Here is a 21,824-nt window from a genome sequence, read left to right as displayed (position 1 = left end):
CTCTCTCTCTCTCTCTCTCTCTCTCTCTCCCTCTATCTCTATCTCTATCTCATTCTCCCTCTGTCTGTCAAACCCTCCCCAACCTCACTCACCAATATTGACTCATGCCCGCTGTACTTTCTTCCCCTCTGACAGTGTTGTACTCGGCTGTCTCGCTCTATCTCTGTCTCCTTATCTCCTCTTCCTTCCTTTCATGTGTTTTTCTCTCCTTGGCTCCAGTGTCTTTTTTTCTTTTAAAACCTTCGGTTTATCTCTTCTCTATTCCCTATCTTTGCTCTCTCTCTCTCTCTCTCTCTCTTTGCTCTCTCTCTCTCTCTCTCTCTCTCTCTCTCTCTCTCTCTCTCTCTCTCTCTCTCTCTCTCTCTCTCTCTGTCTCTCTGTCTCTCTGTCTCTGTCTCTGTCTCTGTCTCTGTCTCTGTCTCTCTCTCTCTTTCTCTCTCTCTCCCCCCCAGTCTGTTTTGGTCTCTCCCCCCCGAGCAGTTTTCTCCCATCAGTATCGCCATCTGTCACATGTCAGTCTCCATCATCCCACTCTGGTCCGGTGCTCCGCGAGGAAAGACAGCTAACATAGTGAAGACTAAACCGTTTCATTGCATGGAGTCACTTTAGGACATCCGCGATTGGGAATCGTGAGATGATTCATACAAATTTTGGGGCCTATGTAGAAAGAGAACACACCATTGAAAGTAATCGCTGAAAACCTTGCAAGATGGCACCGTCTGTCCATTGAACTCAATGGAGCGGCTGCAGTCATTCGTTCTAAATACCGGTATACAGTATATATCTCATGGATATATTATATATTTTTAACCACTTGGACCCTATCCCAATACTGAGGGGAACATTTGGCGTTGCTTGTAGATTGACAATTTTCGGCGAAGATATTTAGTGTAGAGAGAAAACAGGAGGGGGCCTATCGGGCCCTTGGGAATCCGGTCAGCTAAGCACACGGTTCCCAAAATGTAAATTATAAATAGAATATTAGTATATTATAAAGCAGAACAAGCTGGGGGGCAGCTTCTTTGTCTGGTACTCCCTGCGTATCTCTCACACGGACAAAAGTCAGCTTGTCTGCTGCTTCATGATGTTTTGTAGGGTTCCTTTGAACTCTGGCTAAGCCTCCTTTTCTACAATGAGAGGTGAGGCCCCACGGCACGGTACACACTGGACAGCTGTGTGTGCGTGAGCGTGTGTGTGTGTGTGTGTGTGTGTGTGTGTGTGCCTGCCAGTGACCAGGCTTCATCCCTTTTCCGCTATCAGGGCCTGCCATGCTACCTTGTGAATGGCTTTTCTTTCAAACGACATGCTATCTGGCGCTTGCCAGATTGACACCAAATAGCCACTTTGGCTGGTACTAGTATGGAGATTTGTGTGTGTTTGTGTATTTGTGTCAGTGTATGTTTGTATCTGTATATACTGTTTTGTGTGTGTGTGTGTGTGTGTGTGTGTGTGTGTGTGTGTGTGTGTGTGTGTGTGTGTGTGTGTGTGTGTGTGTGTGTGTGTGTGTGTGTGTGCGTCTGCGTGTGCAAGGTGCATTGTAAGGCGCCTAGGGGTCCACAGCATGGCATCTGGCATGACATGAGACGAGATGCTTGGAATGAGATAGAATGTCAGCCCACTGACACACACACACACACACACACACACACACACACACACACACACACACTAGGATCACCACTCACACGGACAAGCACACACAAACACATGATGTTAACACACACCATGCCAGCACACACCAGACGGCCTGGCGTAGCCCCATTTCAAAGGGTGTACAGTTCCTCATTTCTTCAGACAAGTGGAAGCACCCAGGTCTTTTTTTAACATAGCTTTTCTTCTACATAAGCATGACACGTATTGCCGCATATTCCATATGAGCAGGCTGGTAGCCTCTGTAACCCTGCCTATTGGCCTAGCAGTCCTATACACACACGCACACACACCGACCCCCCTCCCCTCCCTACTAGTTAGGTGGCATCTGTGAGGAGTGGCGGTATTGCCAACATCACAGCACACAGCAGATTGTCAGCCTTATCGCTCCTGTCACATCCAGTCTATATTTGTCTGTGAACCAGGCTACCCACAGCGCTCCACCAACGACTGAACAAAAAACAACCGGTCGTCACCTCTGATACACCACAGGGCTGCTGGCGGACCAGATAGTTGTCATCTCATCCTGTCTCTGTTCCATGCTACCCCAAGTACCATATAGCACTGCGAGGGAATTACAAGTGGTTACCCATTTCCCCAAATCATTGGCTAACACTAAGTAACTAATAATAGTATAATAATTATAATGTAAATGTTATGGTATTTTTGGAGGGAGGCTAGCCCCTCCCCGATGCATGGCTTTCTGAAATTACATCATGTGGCAGCCCAGTCTATGGACTTTTAATGTTTGTTTATCGCCTAATAAAAACATACCATGTTTGTTGTTGTTTAGGGTATTTATGGTGTACTTTTTGCCAATCAAGTCTAAAAACAAATATGTAATTTTGAGGTAATTATTTGCCAGCCAAGTCTATGGACTTTAACTTGTTTAGGGCCATAAATGACAACGTAAGACATCATCTGGCTGATATAAATATTGCCCTCACTGCGCCCCTCACTTCACATGGGTGTGATTTTTGTTTCATTGCGATACCGACAAGTAGTAACTTAAATTTGACTATGTACGTTAGTTCCATTGATCCAAGCCGGAACACGATTAATTGATCATTAAAATAAACAGGCTCTACTCTGATAGCAAACACTTAAAAGATTTTCCATAAATGGTTGAGAACCACTGCTATAGCATTTACATTCCTGCATTCTTCCATCCCGGTCAACACAATGCTACAGACTGTAAATTCCTGAGTATTAATTTGACTTTAAGCAAAGGATTTTGCTGTGCATTTTGCAGTGTATGGTCAGGCTTACATTCCGTACCTCATCCTACTCCCTCAGCAGTGTGTGCAGTATTGGCTACTCTGCCATTTCGCTTTAGAGCTATTCCCTTCCTTCTCCCAACTAACCCATTTACCTCGGCCTCTGTGTCTCGGCTCCCCGGCTAGCTATGAACGTGGGACACCATCACCCCCTGCTGTCTGGCATGCAGGTGCCTCTAATCTTCCCTGATCCCTTTGTTCCCCGGGCTTGGCCACGGTTGAAGCCCCATCGCCGGTCTGGGACACAGACGTGGCATTCCAGCGAGATTCCCCCATAATCCTCCGTCGGAAGTCCACTAGACGAGTGGCTGGTGTTGATAAAACATGCCCCCGGAGGAATTCTCTTTTTTTACAGTTTTACAGGACGAGGTGGAGCATACCAGGCTTTGTTGTGGTGCAGGGGGGGGGAAGTAAAGCCCCGACTGCAGTCTTGGCATGGTTTTATTTGCTTTTGGTGAATATTTGTTCAGGGGACATATAGGGACAAGTTGTCTTGTCAATATGAAGGGTTTGAGCCGTGGTTGAGTTTGCAATGTTTGATTTAGACATGAACAAGTTAGCATATCTACAAGCTCACAGTGCGTCATGCTGTGACATGTTGTGAGATTGTAGATCAGATAATTTCTATGCAAGAATACACAATGTACAACCAAGTGTAAACCAGGCTGAAGTGGACTATAACCTGCAGTATACCCTGAAACTACTATGTGTTGCACAACCGAACATTCTGAAAGCACTTTTAGGCTTTGGTCTATTTCGGATGCACTTTGTGTTAATTTCCCATTGCCGACAACTTATGTCAGTGCCGTCACCTGTCACACACCTCAGTATACATAGCATTGAAGTATACAATATACCATATGTATACAATATACCTATAATACCTATATATACAATATACCTATGCTATACCTCAGTATGCATAGCATTGAAGACATCTTCCAGCAGTGTCTTAAAACTGCAATACCAGTACTGCACAGCTCAAAGCGGACAGGAATGTAATTTAGGACGATTGCGGAACAACACCTATTTATTCCTTACATGACTGGCAGCTGATATGGCTGTCATGTCACTTAGCAAAGCGAGGCACCTGCATGCGGGCCTCCCTTCAATTCATCTGGAATGTATCAGGGTTAGCCAACATTGATTTCTTGCTTTCGTTGTTGGCAGTGGCAAGTGACCATGTGCTTACAATATTGCTTTTGCCATTATATGCATCGATTTCTACTAGATCTACACATGACTGCTCATTACCGGGGAGGGTGAACCGCAGGGTTGCAAGAGGCGGAAGTGTGTGTGCGTGTGCGTGCGTGCGTGTGCGTGTGTGTTTGTGTGTGTGTGTGTGTGTGTGTGTGTGTGTGTGTGTGTGTGTGTGTGTGTGTGTGTGTGTGTGCATGCCGTGTGCGTGCGCACATTCATGTCTTTGCATGTACAATGGATTAGCAGTACATAAAATGTGCTGTAATTTCAAATGTGATATAATTAGTTTATTTTCACATTATATTATTTCAAAAAGTCATTTGATCAGAGGTGATGGGGAAGCAGCCAGGGACAGGCCGTTCAACACAGCTACGAGCACACATTTCAAAATGTTCTGCTTGTTAATACATTTTCCCACCAGGCTGTCATGCAACAGAAGCAACATAAATAAATAAATACAAAATAGGCTGATTATCACTTCATGTCCATTATAACACTTGCTACTATAATAGAAGGAAATTAATAACCCTCAGCTTATAATTTGGCTGAACTGTCCAATAATACTGTGGACACAACTGCAAACACACCTATTAAGTGGTGAAGAAAAGATAGTGGATAAATAGGATGTGTGATGACTGATAAATTAATTTGCGTGCTAGTTTCATGCATGGCCATTCATGTTTTTGTGTGAGGTGTGATACCTTCCAGAACCCCTCGGGGAGCTGTTTATCATCTCACCTGCACAAAATGACTCATTTGTTTTCTTGCATCTTTCCATTTCTATTGGTTGCGGACTTTGTTTTGATGACGTTGCAGTTTTGATCATTAATAATCACCCCCTTTTTTCCTCCTTTTTTTTAGGTGCTTATCCGCGTCATAGACACCAACAACCACCGGCCGGAGTTCTCCGAGCCCAGGTATGAGGTGAGCGTCCCGGAGGACACCCTGCCTGACAGCGAGGTCCTACAGATCAGCGCGACGGACCAAGACGAGAAGAACAAGATGACCTACACCCTCCTGAGCAGCACTGACCCGTTCAGTCTGAGGAAGTTCCGACTGGACCCGGGAACGGGCATTCTGTACACCTCCGAGAAACTGGACCACGAGACTATGCGTCGCCACACTCTCACTGTCATGGTACGGATCATTCAATTATGGCTGCAACTCATGTGTACATTATTAATTTGATTACCTTTTGGATTATTAAATTAAATTATGCTCTAAATTGTCGTAAAGTACAACATGATGATAGATGGTACACATGTCTTGAATGTGCTTGATGTGATAACCCAGACGTCTTTCCTTCTTGTAAGATATGGAACAAAGAGTCAATAATTCACATTTGGTGACATTTCAAATAGCATGTGATTAGAAATGCTGACATGCTACATTACTAAACTACTTATATGATTAATTAATTGTCTGTTGAACGACGACGACTCAGACGACTTGATTATTTCACCCAACACATAAATAATATACAAGTATACAATATGGACAGTGACAGCTTTCAGCTGTGTGTAAATTATATCTACATTTTATGATCAACATTTTGTCTTTCTTTCTCACACTATTGATTTTGACATCTGATCTCTTGAATAAAATTCCATTTAGTTTTAGTCGTATTTTAGTCATCTGAAATGAAATTAAGTTTTAGACGACTAAAATGTAATTTCGGTGGGCCTTAATTGCATTGTGAGCTTGTATAGATCTGCTATTTTTGAGACCCAAGCGCAACCAAACATAACATGATCACTTCTCCACTGGTTCCTCCCTAACATTTTAGTCTAGTTTTTATTTGTTGACGAAATTGTCAATATATTTAGTCTCCGTTTTTGTCAGACAAAAACGGAAAAACTTGTTGACGAACAAGTTTTTGTCATAGTTTTAGTCAACAAAACCATCACTGCTCCCTCACTCTGACCTTTCACCTCTCAATCTGTTCTCGCCCCCCAGGTGCGTGACCAGGACATCCCCGTCAAGAGGAACCTGGTGCGAGTCATTGTCAACGTGGAGGACACCAACGACAACACTCCCTCCTTTATTGGTTCTCCGTATTCTGGCCGTGTGTTTGAGTCAGCTGCTATAGGCTCAGCCGTACTGCAGGTGACTGCGCTGGACAAAGACAAGGGCCAGAATGCTGAGATTGTCTACAGCATCGAGTCAGGTAAATGACCCTATAACTTTCTTCTGTAGCCTGCAGTTTGATGATGCGTTGTTACATGGTTGTCACATTCACATGCTTTATGGCTGGAAGATTGATGGTGGTGATTTATTATCTATCTGCCATATAAATCGCTTCTCGCTTTCAGGGCTATTATCTGACATAATAAGGTGTTCATAAGGCTCTTCCAAACTTGTATAGACCGTAGATCCGACACCACATTAACCCATTCTGACCTGAGATCAGATTCATACGAGGTTTCCACTGGACACACACTGGTCTGATGAACCCATTCTGACCTGAGATCAGATTCTAAAAATGTCAGTCGTTCTTCGATTTTTCAAAAATCGCAGACCTACAAGCTCGTATCGCGCCACTCGGTGGCGCGATATGAGCTTGTAGATCTGCTATTTTTCAATAGCTAAAGCATAACATGATGCCAACACCAAAATGGGTGCCCGGTCAGAATGGGTTAAAGCACTATGCGTGAAAGTGTTCTTAGCGAAGTGCTTTCAATGCAGACGAATGGAAAAAACATGTATGCGAGTCATCTTGAACTATTGTGCCCACTGAGCCTCGCTGGCTCATGAATGGCATACTTCAGAGGGAGTGAGAGGCTGTAGAGAACTTTGTCAGAGGATTTCCAAGTACGTGGGAGTGCGGCATATACCCTCTGCAGAATTTCCCACCATTGTTTTCTCTGCCAATAAGCTGTGTTATGGGAGAGAGATACATGAGACTATTAGCTGGGCTCTTTGTTTGAGGACATACATTTTTCAGATAGTTGAGATGACTCGAGCTAATTGAATTATAAGTTCCTTTTCCTTTGGTGCAAGTCTTTGATTTAACGCTAGGGTGGACTGGCCCATAATGCAACGTGGCATATTGCAGAGTATTAGCCTAAAGTTGAATGGGAAAGAACTTAAAGAAGCATTTGATTATATTTGGATAACTGCAGCTTCCACAATCTTTACAAATGGTTATCGCAGGCAACGGGGAACGGTTTTGTGCTTCTGGTGTGTTTCATTTACTAATTGTTTCACACTTCACATGAATCCAGGCGGACACCACGTACTTTTTTTGTAAATAAAATAAAATTTAATATATATTTTTCTCTCTCCCCCTCCCCCAATCTGCCTGACAGGAAATGTTGCTAACTCATTCGCCATAGAACCGGTGCTGGGGACGATCATGGTTGCCAAAGAGCTGGACCGAAGCAGCAACAGCCAGTTTGAGCTCATTGTGAAAGCATCAGATAAAGGAACACCTCCTCTGTCGGCCACAGCCACCGTGCACATGGCCGTCACCGTTTCAGACAACGCCGCTCCCAGGTTCACAGAAAAGGAGTCGTCTGCGGAGGTCAGCGAATTGGTCCACCCTGGAAGCTTCGTAAGCTTGGTAACAGCCGTCAGCCAGTCATCGGTCTTCTATCAAATTAAAGGCGGAAACACTGACAATGCATTTGACATTAACCCCAACTCTGGAGTGGTTGTAACCCAGAGAACATTGGACTATGAAACCACTCCTGACTATAGGCTGATTGTACAGGGGACTAACATGGCCGGGTTGTCCAGCAATGCCACTCTGCTGGTTCATCTCAAAGACGAGAACGACAATGCCCCGGTCTTTCTCCAGAAGGAGTACATGGGCAGGATCAGTGAGTTGGCCCCCGTCAACAGTGTTGTCTTGACCCTCGACAACACCCCGCTCGTCATCCGTGCCTCTGATGCCGATGGTGCCCGCAACGCCATGCTGGTGTACCAGATCGTGGAGCCTTTCGCTCACAACTACTTTGCCATCGACTCCAGCACGGGAGCCATCCGGTCCACAACGTCTTTGGACTATGAGCAGAGGAGTGTTTTCCGTTTCACAGTGCAGGTTCATGACCTGGGGATGCCACGCCTGTTTTCTGAGACGGCCGCCAATGTTACCATCAATGTCATTGACATCAACGACTGTGCGCCTCTGTTTAGCCAAGAGGTATATGAAACCAGTGTCATTGTGCCCACCTACAAAGGTGTGGAGGTCTTCCGAGTTAATGCCACCGACTCAGACTCCGGACCCAACTCTAAGCTATTCTTCTCCATCTCAGAGGGTAACATTGGAGACAAGTTCAAAATGGATCCCACCACAGGGATGATTACCATTCAGAACGTCACGCATCTTAGGAGCAGATATGAGCTGAAAATCCGGGTTTCAGATGGCAGGTTTTCCAACACAGCCATGGTGAAGATAAACGTCAAAGAGAACAGAGAGAGTAGGATGAAGTTCACCAGAGAGTCCTACAAGGCCTACGTTCCAGAGAACTCTTCGGAGAAGACAACGCTAGCAGTTATCGCTGCTGTTGGCAACCAAGTCAACGAGCCCCTGTTCTACACCATTTTGAACCCGGACAGGAGATTTGAAATCAGCCGCACCTCTGGGGTTCTCTCTGCTGCCGGAATCCCATTTGACCGTGAGGTGCAGGACACATTTGATATAGTCGTCGAAGTCACGCGGGAGGACCGAACAGCAGAGGTCGCTCATGTACTAGTCACAGTGATTGTGGAGGATGTGAATGACAATGTGCCCATGTATGTGAATCTACCCTATCATGCACTGGTGCAAATGGATGCAGAGGAAGGCCAGGTCATCCGTCAGGTCACAGCCATTGACAAAGATGCAGGTCTGAATGCAGACATCCACTATCACTTAAAAGAACACCAGGAGTTCTTCCAGGTCAGCCCTTCTGGCGAAATCACACTCAAAAAGAAATTTGAGAAAGAGTCCCTCAACACTGACTTTGTTGTGATCGTCGTAGCGAGAGATGGTGGAGATCCAGCTCTCTCTGCTGAAGTAGAGGTGCCCATAACTGTGGTGAACAAAGCCACACCCGTGTTTGAGAAGCCGTTCTATAGTATTGAAATCCCAGAGAACATCCAATTACACACACCAGTAGTTCATGTCCAGGCCAATGACTCTGAAGGCCCTCGCATAGTGTACACCATCTCTGAAGGTGACCCCTTTAAACAGTTCTCCATTGACTTCAACACTGGTGTTATACACGTGATCCAGCCTCTAGACTTCGAGACCCACCCAGCCTACAAGTTGAACGTAAGAGCCACTGACTCCCTAACTGGAGCACACTCTGAAGTGTTTGTCGATATCATCCTGGAAGACGTGAATGACAATTCCCCTGTTTTTCTGTCCAAAATGTACAATGCCAGCATTTCAGAGGCCTCTGTCATTGGCACCTCAGTTTTGCAGGTAGCCGCCAAAGACTCCGATACTGGGAACAACCAGGAGGTCTTCTATCAGTTAGTGAGTTCAGACTATTTCAGCATTGACCGCAACACAGGAATCATCTCGACGGCACGGGTGCTTGATCATGAGGAGACCCTGCAACATAAGCTGAGGGTCCGTGCTGTAGACGGAGGGGTTCCTGCCCTGTCATCCGAAGTTATCCTGACCGTAGACGTCACCGACCTGAATGACAATGCGCCAGTTTTCACCGAGCCACTTTATGAGGCTACTATCAGTGAGCTTGCTCCTCGTGGTCACTTCATCACACAAGTCCAGGCGTCCGACGCAGACAGCTCGGACGCAGAGAAGCTGGAGTTCTCCATTGTCTCCGGCAACGAGGACCAGAACTTTGCCATGGACAAACATGCCGGCGCCATTGCCGTCTCCAACCACCGCAGGCCTAACATGCAGCCCTCGTACGACCTCAACGTGTCGGTGTCAGACGGCGTGTTCAGGAGCTCTGCGCTCGTCAAAGTGACGGTCATCGGCGCCAACTTCCACAGCCCCAGCTTCCCTCAAGTGGACTACGTGGTAGAGCTTGTGGAGAACTCTCCTGTCGGTACGTTAGTGGCCGAGGCCAAAGCGACAGACGATGACGAAGGCGTGTATGGGCAGCTGACGTATCGCATTGTTAATGAATTTGCACGAGACAAGTTCTCTGTCAATGAAAATGGTGAAATTTTCACTCTGGAGAGTCTTGATCGTGAGAATGCCATTGAGAAGGTCATCCCAATTAGTCTCATAGTAAAAGATGGTGGCGGAAAGGTGGGCTTTTGCATTATCAATGTAATTCTAACAGATGTCAACGACAACGCCCCACAGTTCAGGGCGGTCGAGTACAAAGCCACCATTGCGACGGACGTCCCGCGAGGCACATCTGTGATCAAAATCACTGCTTCAGACATGGATGAGGGAAGCAATGCAGACATCACCTTCACCATTGAGGCGGATGTTGAAAATGTAGAAGAAAACTTTGAAATTCATCCTACCTCTGGGGTTATTGTTACTAAAGAGAGCCTTATTGGACTTGAAAATGAGCTCTATGCTTTCTATGTCAGAGCAAAGGATGCAGGGAACCCAGTTAAACAATCCGTTGTTCAGGTTTACATTAGAATCGTGGCCCCAGAGGTGCCGGTTCCCAAATTCACTGAACCTCATTATCGCTTCACAATTGCTGAAGACCTGCCCATCGGCACAGAGATCGACGTCATCCAAGCAGAGAGTGAGCAGCCTGTGGTGTACAGCCTCGTCAACGGCAACACGCCCGAGAGCAACGAGGACCAGGTGTTTGTCGTGGACAGAGACTCTGGGGCTCTGAAACTAGAGAAGAGCCTCGACCACGAGACCACAAAATGGTACCAGCTCACCCTGCTCGCCCAGACCCAGCACGAGAACTATGAGGTTGTGGCGTCCACGCACGTAAACGTCCAGGTGAAAGACCTCAACGACAACAAGCCCGTCTTTGAGTCTGACCCCTACGAGGCGGTCGTGGCGGAGAACCTTCCCGGCGGCACGTCGGTGATCCAGGTCAAAGCCACCGATCAGGATTCCGGCACCAACAGCCAGGTGGTCTACAGCCTGGACCCCCAGCAGACCTCTCGGGAGATCGCCGAGCTGTTCGCCATCAACAGCGAGACGGGATGGGTGACCACCTTGATGGAGCTGGACCGCGAGAGGACGGAAAAGTATACCGTCGCCATTCTGGCCACAGATCGGGGCGACAAAACCCAGCACGTGACTAGCACCGCGGTGGAAGTGACAGTTGCCGACGTGAATGACAATCCGCCTCGCTTTACAGCTGAGATCTACAAAGGCACGGTGAGCGAGGATGACCCTCCGAGTGGCGTCATCGCTATCCTGAGCACCACAGACGCGGACTCAGAGGATATCAACAAACAAGTCAGCTACTTCATCACAGGTGGGCATTTCATTATTTGATTCCAGCCATCTCATTATACGGCTCAAAGAGTTCACCCTACACTGCTTATTTGTGAAACAATTCGAAATTCGACAAAGCACCGCCTTAACCCATTTTGACCTGTCTTCTACATCTTCTACATCCTGACAGTTTTCTGAAAAAGCTATGTTTCTATGTCAGTCGTTCTTCGATTTTTCAAAAATAGCCGACCTAGTGGTCGCGCTATGAGCTTGTAGATCTGCTATTTTCAATAGCTAAAGCATAACATAATGCTAACACCAAAAGGGGTTCCCGCCCAAAATAGGTTAAAGGGGATTATCTGTTTAGGCCACTTAATGTGATGATAATATCTGCTATTTGTTTTGGTCCTTTCATCTGTGAGAAGCTTCCACTAATGTACCAAGGCTGTATCCAAATAAAGAAAAAGCAGAGATGATGAATTATCTGAGAAATCCTATGGAAATTGACCAGGGAATAAAATAAAAACTCCTTTGGTGCTAATTAGCAGGTGTGAATAACAGTGCTTAATATCTGCCAGCTCTCTCATAAGCTTGTGTACAACTTCCCTGTGATTTTCTTACAAATGTTTAAAAGAATAAATAATGAATTATACCAATAACTATTTAGGTGTAATTAGGTTAATCAGTTTTTGTAATAGTTAATAGAATGAAAACACTGCTGGAAAAACTCAGCTTTTGGTCTTGGTATTACTGCAAAACTATACACAAACAAGCTAGCAAATGGAGTACTATTTAAAAGCAATGCATGTGTTGTTGTTGTTCTGAGTTCTATAAGGTTCTATTCTGTACTCATTCCCCTTCTCATTTGTATTACTAAAGTTTGCCTCCCGTCTCCCTTTTGACTCTCTGAAACAGGAGGGGATCCACTGGGGCAATTTGCCATCGAGCACGTCCAAAACGAGTGGAAGGTGTCTGTCAGAAAGCCCTTGGACCGTGAGGAGAGGGACAATTACCTCCTGAACATCACCGCCACAGACGGTATCTTTGCCGCCAGGGCCACCGTCGAGGTCAAAGTTCTGGACGCCAACGACAACAGCCCCGTGTGCGAGAAGGTGAGGGCAAATGACCATGAAATGTGTCACCTTTGGGCGGTTGCCATTTACAAGGACGTGAGGGAGAGGGCAGGCATACTAAAGAGAGATGGGAGGGGGATTTGCCGGGTCACAGAGGAGGTAAATTACACGTTTTAAAGAGAGGCCACCGGTCGACTGAGGATTGTGGGGCTGCATTAATGATTAAGTGCACTTAGTGAGCGGTGATAGTCGCACAGTTTGTTACCCATGTCTTGTATGCGTTTCCGTATGAATACATCCATCCATTTCAACTTCACCCTTACCCCCCCCCCCCTACAGTCTCTGTACAGTGGGAGCGTCCCAGAGGACTCCTCGGCTGGCAGGCTCGTCCTGCAGGTGTCTGCCACAGACGCAGACATCCGCTCCAATTCCCAGATCTCCTTTGAGCTCCTGGGAGATGGCGCGGAGCTGTTCTTAATCGACCATGACACAGGTGCGTGTATATGCATTGGTGCAGGGGTGTAGTTAGTAGTACCCTTATGGGTAAGATTTTACACTCTTAACTGAACACTCTGGATTTGACTGTTTGGAGGTTTGTATATGCCTGTGTATGGGGTGTATCTGACTGTCAGTCTGTGTCCATTCATGTTTATGTTATGTTGTATTCATTTGTGTGTAGATTATTATATCTTTTTTTTTACCATGCTTCATTCATCTGCCATTTTGCCTGCTACGCTCATCACTGTGTGTAGGCCCAGTTGCTTCTCTCTCTCTCTCTCTCTCTCTAGAGCTATTTAATGGCTGCCCTCCTGTACAAAGTGTTTTTAATCTAGTCTTGTTCAAGCACATCGGCGCCAGAGCTATTTAGACACAGAAAGTTGTGTCATCTCCATCCACTGCATATTTTACATAATAATGTTCAACATTAAATCATTTATTGCCACACAAACTTAGATTTTATTTGGAATTAGTTTCAGTGTGCTCAGAGAAAAACATTTGGCCTGTAGTGTTTCTGACCCCTCACTGATGCAACTCTTTCTATATCAATGGCCGTGGTTTGCGCTGTTGAATAAGTAGCATGTCGTATTATGCAAAGAGACGTGCACACACTGTACACATTACATACATTTTCTATTGTCTTAGCTTTGCAAAGACTTGAATGATGGAAACAAATGGTTTCGGGGGCGAATTGTCTCTTGGAATCCTGTTGGCATCTTTCAACAGCTTCCACCTCAAAGCCGTGCACCAACAAAAGCCTAATCCTCCGAAGGACATGTCAGCAGGCATGAATTCTGCCCACTTGACTTTGTAATCTCCCACTCCCCTCCCTTCCAAAATGTTGGTGTGTGTACTTTCCTAGCTTGCCTAGGGTGGGTGGGTGTGTGTGTGTGTGTGTTTGTGTGTGTGTGTGTGTGTGTGTGTGTGTGTGTGTGTGTGTGTGTGTGTGTGTGTGTGTGTGTGTGTGTGTGTGTGTGTGTGTGTGTGTGTGTGTGTGTGTGTGTGTGCGTGCTCTTTATTATGCATCGACATCAACTCTGGAGGAGGAAAAAGAGAGACTTTTACTAGCACCGAGTTGGCATTATGTTTTGTTTATTATTTATTTTCAAGTCTGCCAAGAGTGTTCCTGCAGGAGTTAACGAAAGAGCTACAGCGTCCGTAAAAAAAAAGGCAGAGTTGCTCACTCGTACTGAATTTATGGCCAATATTGTCCTGGCCTGAAACTAAATTACATTCGGGAGCCCCTGGAACAAGACACTACAACCATCTGTTAAATCTTCATTTTTTTTTATTTATTCTTTTACAAATGTTAAAATCCGCCAAGGGATGTCAGTTAAAAACCCAATGCCAGTTAATCAGCATCAAACCGAACTTGAAAATAAACAACAGGACATCAAAACATGGTAGATGACAAAAAACAAAACCTACACTGGCAACCAAATGGGGACAGAGAAAGGAACTGCTGTACCGCACTGCTACAGCACAAAGGCCTCTTTTGTGACGGCCAAGTCCAGGCGCGTAGCGCTGCCCTCGCTGCCTGATCCAGAGGGAAGATGCCACGGTGACAAGGCGACCATCCAGCTGTCTTTGAGCCAGCCTCCATATTGAGGTCCCTCGCAGCGGCGCCAGCTACAGTAGCGGTCTGGGAGCACGGGGGAGGCGGTATGTTTTGTTCCGTGCCGACAAACAGGATTAGCAGCGCACAAGGACCTCTTGAGGGGCAGCGTAGGTGTTCCGCTGAGGCCACGCTGAGTGTTGGCTGCCTCTCATCTCGTGACGCTTCCGAAATGCTCTCAACTGCCAGGTTCTTCAGCACATTTCTCTCTCTCTCTCTCCACCCCTCTGAGATCCATCCTCTCTTCCCTTCCCGCTATTACTTATTAATTAATTATCTCTCTCTCTCTCTCTCTCTCTCTCTCTCTCTCTCTCTCTCTCTCTCTCTCTCCTGAAAGCCATTAGTTGACTCAGATGTGAAGTGTTTTTACTCCTTGGCAAGCAGTCAAGGGAGTTTCAAGAAGCTCTGCAGCATCTGAGGCCTCTCGCTCTCTTTCACACATGCAATCACAAGCAAATGTATACACTTTTTCTACGGCATTCGAATGGACACATTCTGTTTTAGTAATGGATGCGTGTAGTCATTTACACAATAGTTTTTACTTTATTGTATCATTCATTTAGTTCTGTTTGCCTGGCTGGTGTATGTCTTGCAAAAGAGCATGTTGTATGTGGGAGACCATACCATTATGTTTGCGCGCGCGCGTGTGTGTGTGTGTGTGCGATCGATCGTGTGTGTGCGCGTGATCGTGTGTGTGCGCACGTGTCTCACCATTGTCTGATTCCTCCCCCAGGCGAGCTGAAGACCCTGCGGCCGTTGGACCGCGAGGAGAGGGAGGAGTACAGGTTCAGGGTGCGCGCGGTAGACGGAGGCGGGCGCCACTGCGAGGCCAGCGTCCACATCGCGCTGGAGGACGTCAACGACAACGCCCCGCAGTTCTCCTCCGACCCCTACACCGTCACCGTGTTCGAGAACACCGAGGTCGGCACGTTCGTGGCCAAGCTGCTGGCGACCGACGTCGACACAGGTGAGGAGGGTCAATACACAGCGCACGCCCATTCCTCTCCGACCTTGTGCTGTTTTCCTTTCCCTTACTGACATGGATAGTTTTCTTTCCCTTACTGACATGGACAGACAAAATGTGTGTTTATTCACAAAATATTTTACTGTGTGTGCTTCTGGATGCACCCCGTTCGTCTATAGCACTGGTTCCCAAACAAGTTTTATGGGTCCCTTTAATTTTTGTTTCCTACATTTGAACTCTTTTTTTTTTCAAAAACATTTTCAAAAAACACTCCCGATAAAGCAAGACATAAATGTTTAGCTTTTTCCCCCCCATGAATAAAAAACTAAATTCTATGATTTTTTTCAGTAATTTCATGAATAAATCAACGAAAAATCTAAGAAATTCCATAAATGTGCGTGTGTGCGTCAATTTTATAAAGGTGCAGACGATCAGAAATCAGCAGAGAGTGATTGACGTTTGCGCTACTGAATGCAGAATTGAAGTGGACTCTGCCCCAGACTTTTTTTTCTTCTTTTTGGAAATAAAAACGTCTGGGTTTCCGAGGCTACTGCTCTATAGGTGTGTCCAAACGGTGTGACGCCTGGGAATGGATTGTGATGCAGTGCGCAGTGCTGTCCCAACACCATCTAAGCCCGGTTTCCATTGAGTAGTAACAAAGTGTTCTTAAAGCACTTTTTTCCATAGATTATAGATCTTTTCCTGGACTGGAACAGGGCCAATAGAAATGAAAGGTAAAGCGTTTGGTAGTGTTGTTTGGCATCCTGGGTATTTGGCAGGTACTTGTCACAGTTCACAATCGGAAAAAAATACGTGAGTTTATTACCCTTCCCATTTTACACTCCCTTTGCACTCTGCGGCAGGAGGCAGGGGATAACAAATGTGGAATTTCATGAATGATCAACCCTTCAAATTAAAAGCTCCATTACTCTCTAATGAAATTCTTTTCTCCTCAAGCGCTGAATTCTAACTGCGCTGATGGCAATTTTCTCCTCACCCCTAGCAGAAAGCCACATGCCTCTCGGCAGACATAACCTGAGAGAGAGCAAAATGCCATGAAATAACAAACCTCCGAAAATACGGGCTAATGGGAAAGGTGGAGGCCCTTGCAACATTCGATTGGTGGCAGTTGTTGAAACCTTTCAAGCCTTTATCTTGGGAACTTGCTGTTCCAAATAGCAGGGCAGGGTGTTCCAGCTTGGAGAACAGTGTTTAGATTGTTGCGTTAGCTGTCCAACAATTGCAGATGTGCAAGTGCTTGCACATGTGCCATTTTTGAACATTTTTGAAAAATCTTAAAAAGTGAGAACTGCTGTAGAATCGACCCCAGATCTGAATGGGTTAAAAGTCACCTGCCATTTGAAGCATTCAGGATGAGGAAAATAGGGAGGCGGGGCCAGAGTATAGAGTTGAGAAGCGAGGGCTTTATACTATGTCTCTCTCTGTCTCACTCTGTCTCTCTCTGTCTCTGTCTGTCACTCTCTCTCTCTGTCTGTCACTCTCTCTCTCTGTCTGTCACTCTCTCTCTATCTCTGTCTCTCTGACACACGCACGCGTGTGTGCACGCACACACACACCACGCACACAGGTCTTCCTAGTGAAATAGCCATTCCAGAACCCAGACCACACTGAGCATGTCATTCAGCTCGCCTTCCAGCTGATTGTCACACTGTGGACATAATTAACCTTTTGTCCAGCATAGAAGCTCATCATTCTCCATTCAGCTCTCGGGTGTCAGTGTTTGACTGGGCATCTTTCTAATGTGGATCTTGGCTCCGGCCACGGTTCTGCACCGTGGCCTCTGTCGTCCATTTGACGGGACGTCGTTTGATACTTGCCCCCTGTCCTTGCACCGCCTCAGTCTCCGAGGAGACAAGTCTCGTCGGCACAGAGTGAGCCAAAAAGGCAGAAACAAAACCCTGTGCTGCTGGTGTCGTTTGATCTGAAATAAAGAAAACCTCTGCAAGGTTACGTTCCTTCTCTCTTTTGAACTTTTAATCGATCTCCGATCTCCTCGTTGTCTCTGTTGATGTCAAGTTTTGCTTCTGTGTGTGTAGGATCCTACACAAGATATATATTTTACCACTGCCGTTTGGAAACAAAAAAAGTAGTCTGCAGGGCTCTGAAGGTCGTTGTGAGTCAAGTGTGCTGTTGATACACCCACATTAGGCAGTGTAGGTCTTCAGTCTTCAAGATAGGACACAATTTGCATCGTGGCGTTGGTTAATTTGTCCCCCGTGTGTGGTGGTCAATTGGATTCGAGACATTATGACATTTGAAATGGTCGACGGCAGGAGTGAAATTCAGTCTATTCAATTCACTTAACCGCCATTTAGCTATTGTCTGTGTTTAATGTGGCCTGATATGAGAGCGGGGCTGGGAAGAGCACAAAGGGGCCTCCCACCAGCAGCCTCTCTAATGCCATAATGAGAATCACAGAGGGAGGGGACACTTACCTGACAAATGGGAATATAATGGCATTTTCCAAACAGGGGGCCACCTGCAGTAAAGGCATTACGATTATTATTACGATCCGTCTTTGTCTCGTTGTCGGGGACCCGCGTGTGCTAGTGGGCGGAGATGAGTTATGAGGATGGCATGGTTGAGATGTTTTCCACCCTCTTGTTTATGGGGAAGGCTTCGGAAAATGGATGCTCTGACTGCAAGTCTGGGATCTGTGGTCTCTATGCACTTAAAGTGACATTCAAAATGTAGACCGGGAGGAACAGAAATCTTTCTAGCAGGACATTGTTCAAGTCTCATATCGTATCGTAATTGAGGGAACATTAATTTCAACCATAACCAGTTAAGCCTTTCAATGAATCAAACAACTAATAGCGACTATAGCCAATTCACAAGCTCACAATGCATCATGATGCAACATGTTGTAAGCATGTAGATCTGCTATTTTTGGAAATTCTGCAAATGTTATTCCTTAATTTTAATAAAATGTGTTTTAGCATGTGCAAAAAATAATCCATCCAACATCCTGTCTTCTATCCGTCTGGCCCAGGTCTAAACGGTGACATATTTTATTCCCTGGACGACTCGGCCGACGGCTACTTCTCGGTGAACGAGCACAGCGGCGTGGTGAGCCTGGAGCGCCCGCTGGACCGTGAGGTGCAGGCCGTGTACGAGCTGAGGGCCCGCGCGACGGACCGCGGCTCGCCCCGCCGCCTCTCCTCCGCCTGCCACGTGACGGTGTCCGTGCTGGACATCAACGACAACCCGCCCGTGTTCGAGCACCGCGAGTACACGGCCACCGTGTCCGAGGACGTGGCCGCGGGGACGCAGGTGCTACGTGTGCAGGCGGCCAGCCGCGACACGGAGGCCAACGGAGAGATCGCCTACAGCATCATCAGTGGCAACGAGCATGGGCGGTTCAGCGTGGACACACACACCGGTATGTATGAGAGTCTACCTCTCTTGCTCTTTGAAGAATTCTGGGAATAATTCAATAATTCAGTAGTGGAATGTCCGTAGAGTACAACTCACTGCTGATTCTCTCTCTCTCACACGCTCTCACATGTTTGAATGTATTATTTTTGTATAAACTGCAATAATGACATAAGATTTGCACTCTAAATTGGTGGTGTTCTTTTTTGTTTGTTTGTTGTTTGTCTGATGTTGAAAACCACATTTCCATTTTAGTGGAGTGGAGTGGAGTTTTTATATTGATCAGATAAAACTATGTCACTGTATGTCTGTCTGGTATTAGACCAATTGTGAAGATCATGTGGACATGGGCTGATTTTTAAGTGGTCATTGGTCAGACGCAGGCAATAAAACGCTGCACTCGAGCTTGGTTTGATTTGAAACCATTTAAAAACGGTGCATGTTGGACTGCGTGCAGCAGTGTTTCATAGAGTAGCACATGCTCGTTGAGAACCTGCCTGTGTGCAACGATGGCCCTCTTGGCTCCGTCTCGGCGACAGTGGTACTCATCACCGTCTCCTTTCCTGTCCTTTTCCTCCCTCTCTCTCCCCGCGTCCCTCGTTCCCAGGGGACATCTTTGTCATCGAGCCGCTGGACTATGAGGCGTCCCACGAGTACTACCTGACCGTGGAGGCCACGGATGGCGGCTCTCCTCCGCTCAGCGACATGGCCGCCATCAACATCAACGTGACGGACGTCAACGACAACAGCCCCGTGTTCAGCCAGGCCACCTACACCGCCGTGGTCGGCGAAGACGCCGAACCCGGAAAGGCCGTGCTGATGGTGAGAGATTAGAGAAGGGGGTAACCATTTAATTCAAACGGATAATGCATAATATATGTTAATGGTTTTTTTAATCGTACTTCTTTTTTTTGGGAGGCTCTCTAAGCATCCGTTTTGCTCTTTATGGGCTCTCTGGGGACCTGCAATTAATGTAAACGGACAGATTTAACTGAAGGCCAATGGTGAAACCAATAGTAAATGAACTATCTTGTGTGAAATATCAAAGCCCCAACGTTAGGCTTCATAATTTCCATATTTTACCATTACCATATTCATGTAAAGTTAACACGTGAATCACATCGTATGGCATTTGTTTAAAATGAATTTCGACATTCCCTCATGAATTGCAATGAGACATATTGGGGGGGTTGGGGTTGGGGTAGGGGGGAGGAGTTGGTTTCCTTGCGTGCGTGGTGGTTGTCATGGCGATAATCTGAATGACTTCATTATCTGTGGGAGAATGTGTTCACAGTGACATGTTCCATTGCCTCTTCTTAGTGCTCAGGTGGCACTGGCGTGATGTTTCTAGGAACGACATGTTCCTACATTCTAAGTACTTTACTGCCATAAATAGTTCTAAATAGCTAAATTGCTCAAACATAAGCATTGAAACATCTATATATTTATTTTTATTTTACGAATAATAATCCACTTTGCACACAAAGTACAGTACAGTTCATGTGTAGAATAAATGTACTGGAACATGGACCTCGTATCAGAACATTTCAGCACCTCGCAACTGTGTGAAAACAGGATCCCCAATTTGTTAGGCAATAGAACTCCATAATATCAACATTTACACACTCTTGGAGTTTCTGCATGCTATCCTCTACGCACCTTAGTGACACTCACACACTCGCCTCGTGCACACACACACACACACACACACACACACACACACACACACACACACACACACACACAATCACATGCAGGCTGTAATTAAATAGTTGAGATGAAATGGTTGAACCCTCATCCTGGATAAGGAGGGATTTGTCCTCTCCCGAGAGCTCCATCCTCACCGTGTCTCCTCTCCTCCCTGGCACGCATGCACACACACACACACACACACACACACACACACACACACACACACACACACACACACACACACACACGCACACACACACAGACATGCACACAGACACACAACACACACACACACACATGCACTTTCCCTTGTGGCCATTTATCAGCAGCATGTCTAATCGCTCTGAATATAAATTATCCGGTAGAAAATTAGATTTTAATACCTGTCATTGTCTCCTACGAGTAAATCTCTGCTGTCTGGTGATTTCCCCCGGGGTTACCGTCCAGTGGGCCGTGCCCAGTGGCCAAGGTGGGCATTTAAACGTTTAAATGTTTGTGTCCGTTTGGCTGGCAAGTAAGCAGTGATGGAAAATAACTAAATACATTTACTTCAGTACTTTACTTTATTGTTGTGGATACCTCTGAGTCTAACAACTATGATTTCAAAGACAAATTGTACTTTTTACTATTTGTAGAAAACGGGAAAACGTACATTATGAAATATAGTGAAAATAAATAGCATTGCGATGAGACACGGTGTGAGGTTGTAGATCTGCTATTTTGCCTATTATTGATACTTTTTTTTTTAAATGTCTGGAACGTTTCATTTCAACACAACAATGCATTGAAAGACAGTTTTAATAGGGAGCAGTTTTAAAAGCATGTTTTTTGAATAAGTGACATTTTTGACAGAGCAACTTTCATTTTGTATGCCTGCCTGTCTTGCGTGCGCGCGTGTGCGTGTGTGCGTGTGTGTGTGTGTGCGTGCGTGCGTGCGTGTGTGTGTGTGTGTGTGTGCGTGTGTGTGTGTGCGCTCCAGGTCATTGCGGAGGATGCAGATGGGCCGTCCTACAGCCATGTTCGATACTCCATCGTGGACGGTAACCAGGGGACGCCCTTCACCATCGACCCAATCAGAGGAGAGCTGAGAGTGGCCCGTCAGCTGGACAGAGAGAGGGTGAGAGACGCGAATGCA

The 21,824-nt window shown here is 46.2% G+C and overlaps 1 protein-coding gene across 2 annotated transcripts in view; it reads left to right on the top strand.

Moving 5' to 3' along the window:
• Positions 1-21,824, top strand: part of fat1a (FAT atypical cadherin 1a) — a 91,407-nt gene that overhangs the window by 49,110 nt on the left and 20,473 nt on the right. For both annotated transcript variants that reach the window (XM_083765397.1, XM_083765396.1), the window contains exons 8-16: positions 4,989-5,264; positions 6,084-6,294; positions 7,436-11,491; positions 12,367-12,563; positions 12,864-13,017; positions 15,371-15,604; positions 18,615-19,004; positions 19,605-19,819; positions 21,669-21,806. In XM_083765397.1, coding sequence (XP_083621523.1) covers positions 4,989-5,264; positions 6,084-6,294; positions 7,436-11,491; positions 12,367-12,563; positions 12,864-13,017; positions 15,371-15,604; positions 18,615-19,004; positions 19,605-19,819; positions 21,669-21,806 — 5,871 coding nt within the window. The remainder of the gene's footprint in view (positions 1-4,988; positions 5,265-6,083; positions 6,295-7,435; positions 11,492-12,366; positions 12,564-12,863; positions 13,018-15,370; positions 15,605-18,614; positions 19,005-19,604; positions 19,820-21,668; positions 21,807-21,824) is intronic.

This window comes from Protomyctophum parallelum, assembly GCF_964188405.1.
Source record: "Protomyctophum parallelum genome assembly, chromosome: 5".
In the NCBI taxonomy this organism is placed as follows: Eukaryota; Metazoa; Chordata; class Actinopteri; order Myctophiformes; family Myctophidae; genus Protomyctophum; species Protomyctophum parallelum.
This window is presented reverse-complemented; position numbering and strand designations above follow the sequence as displayed.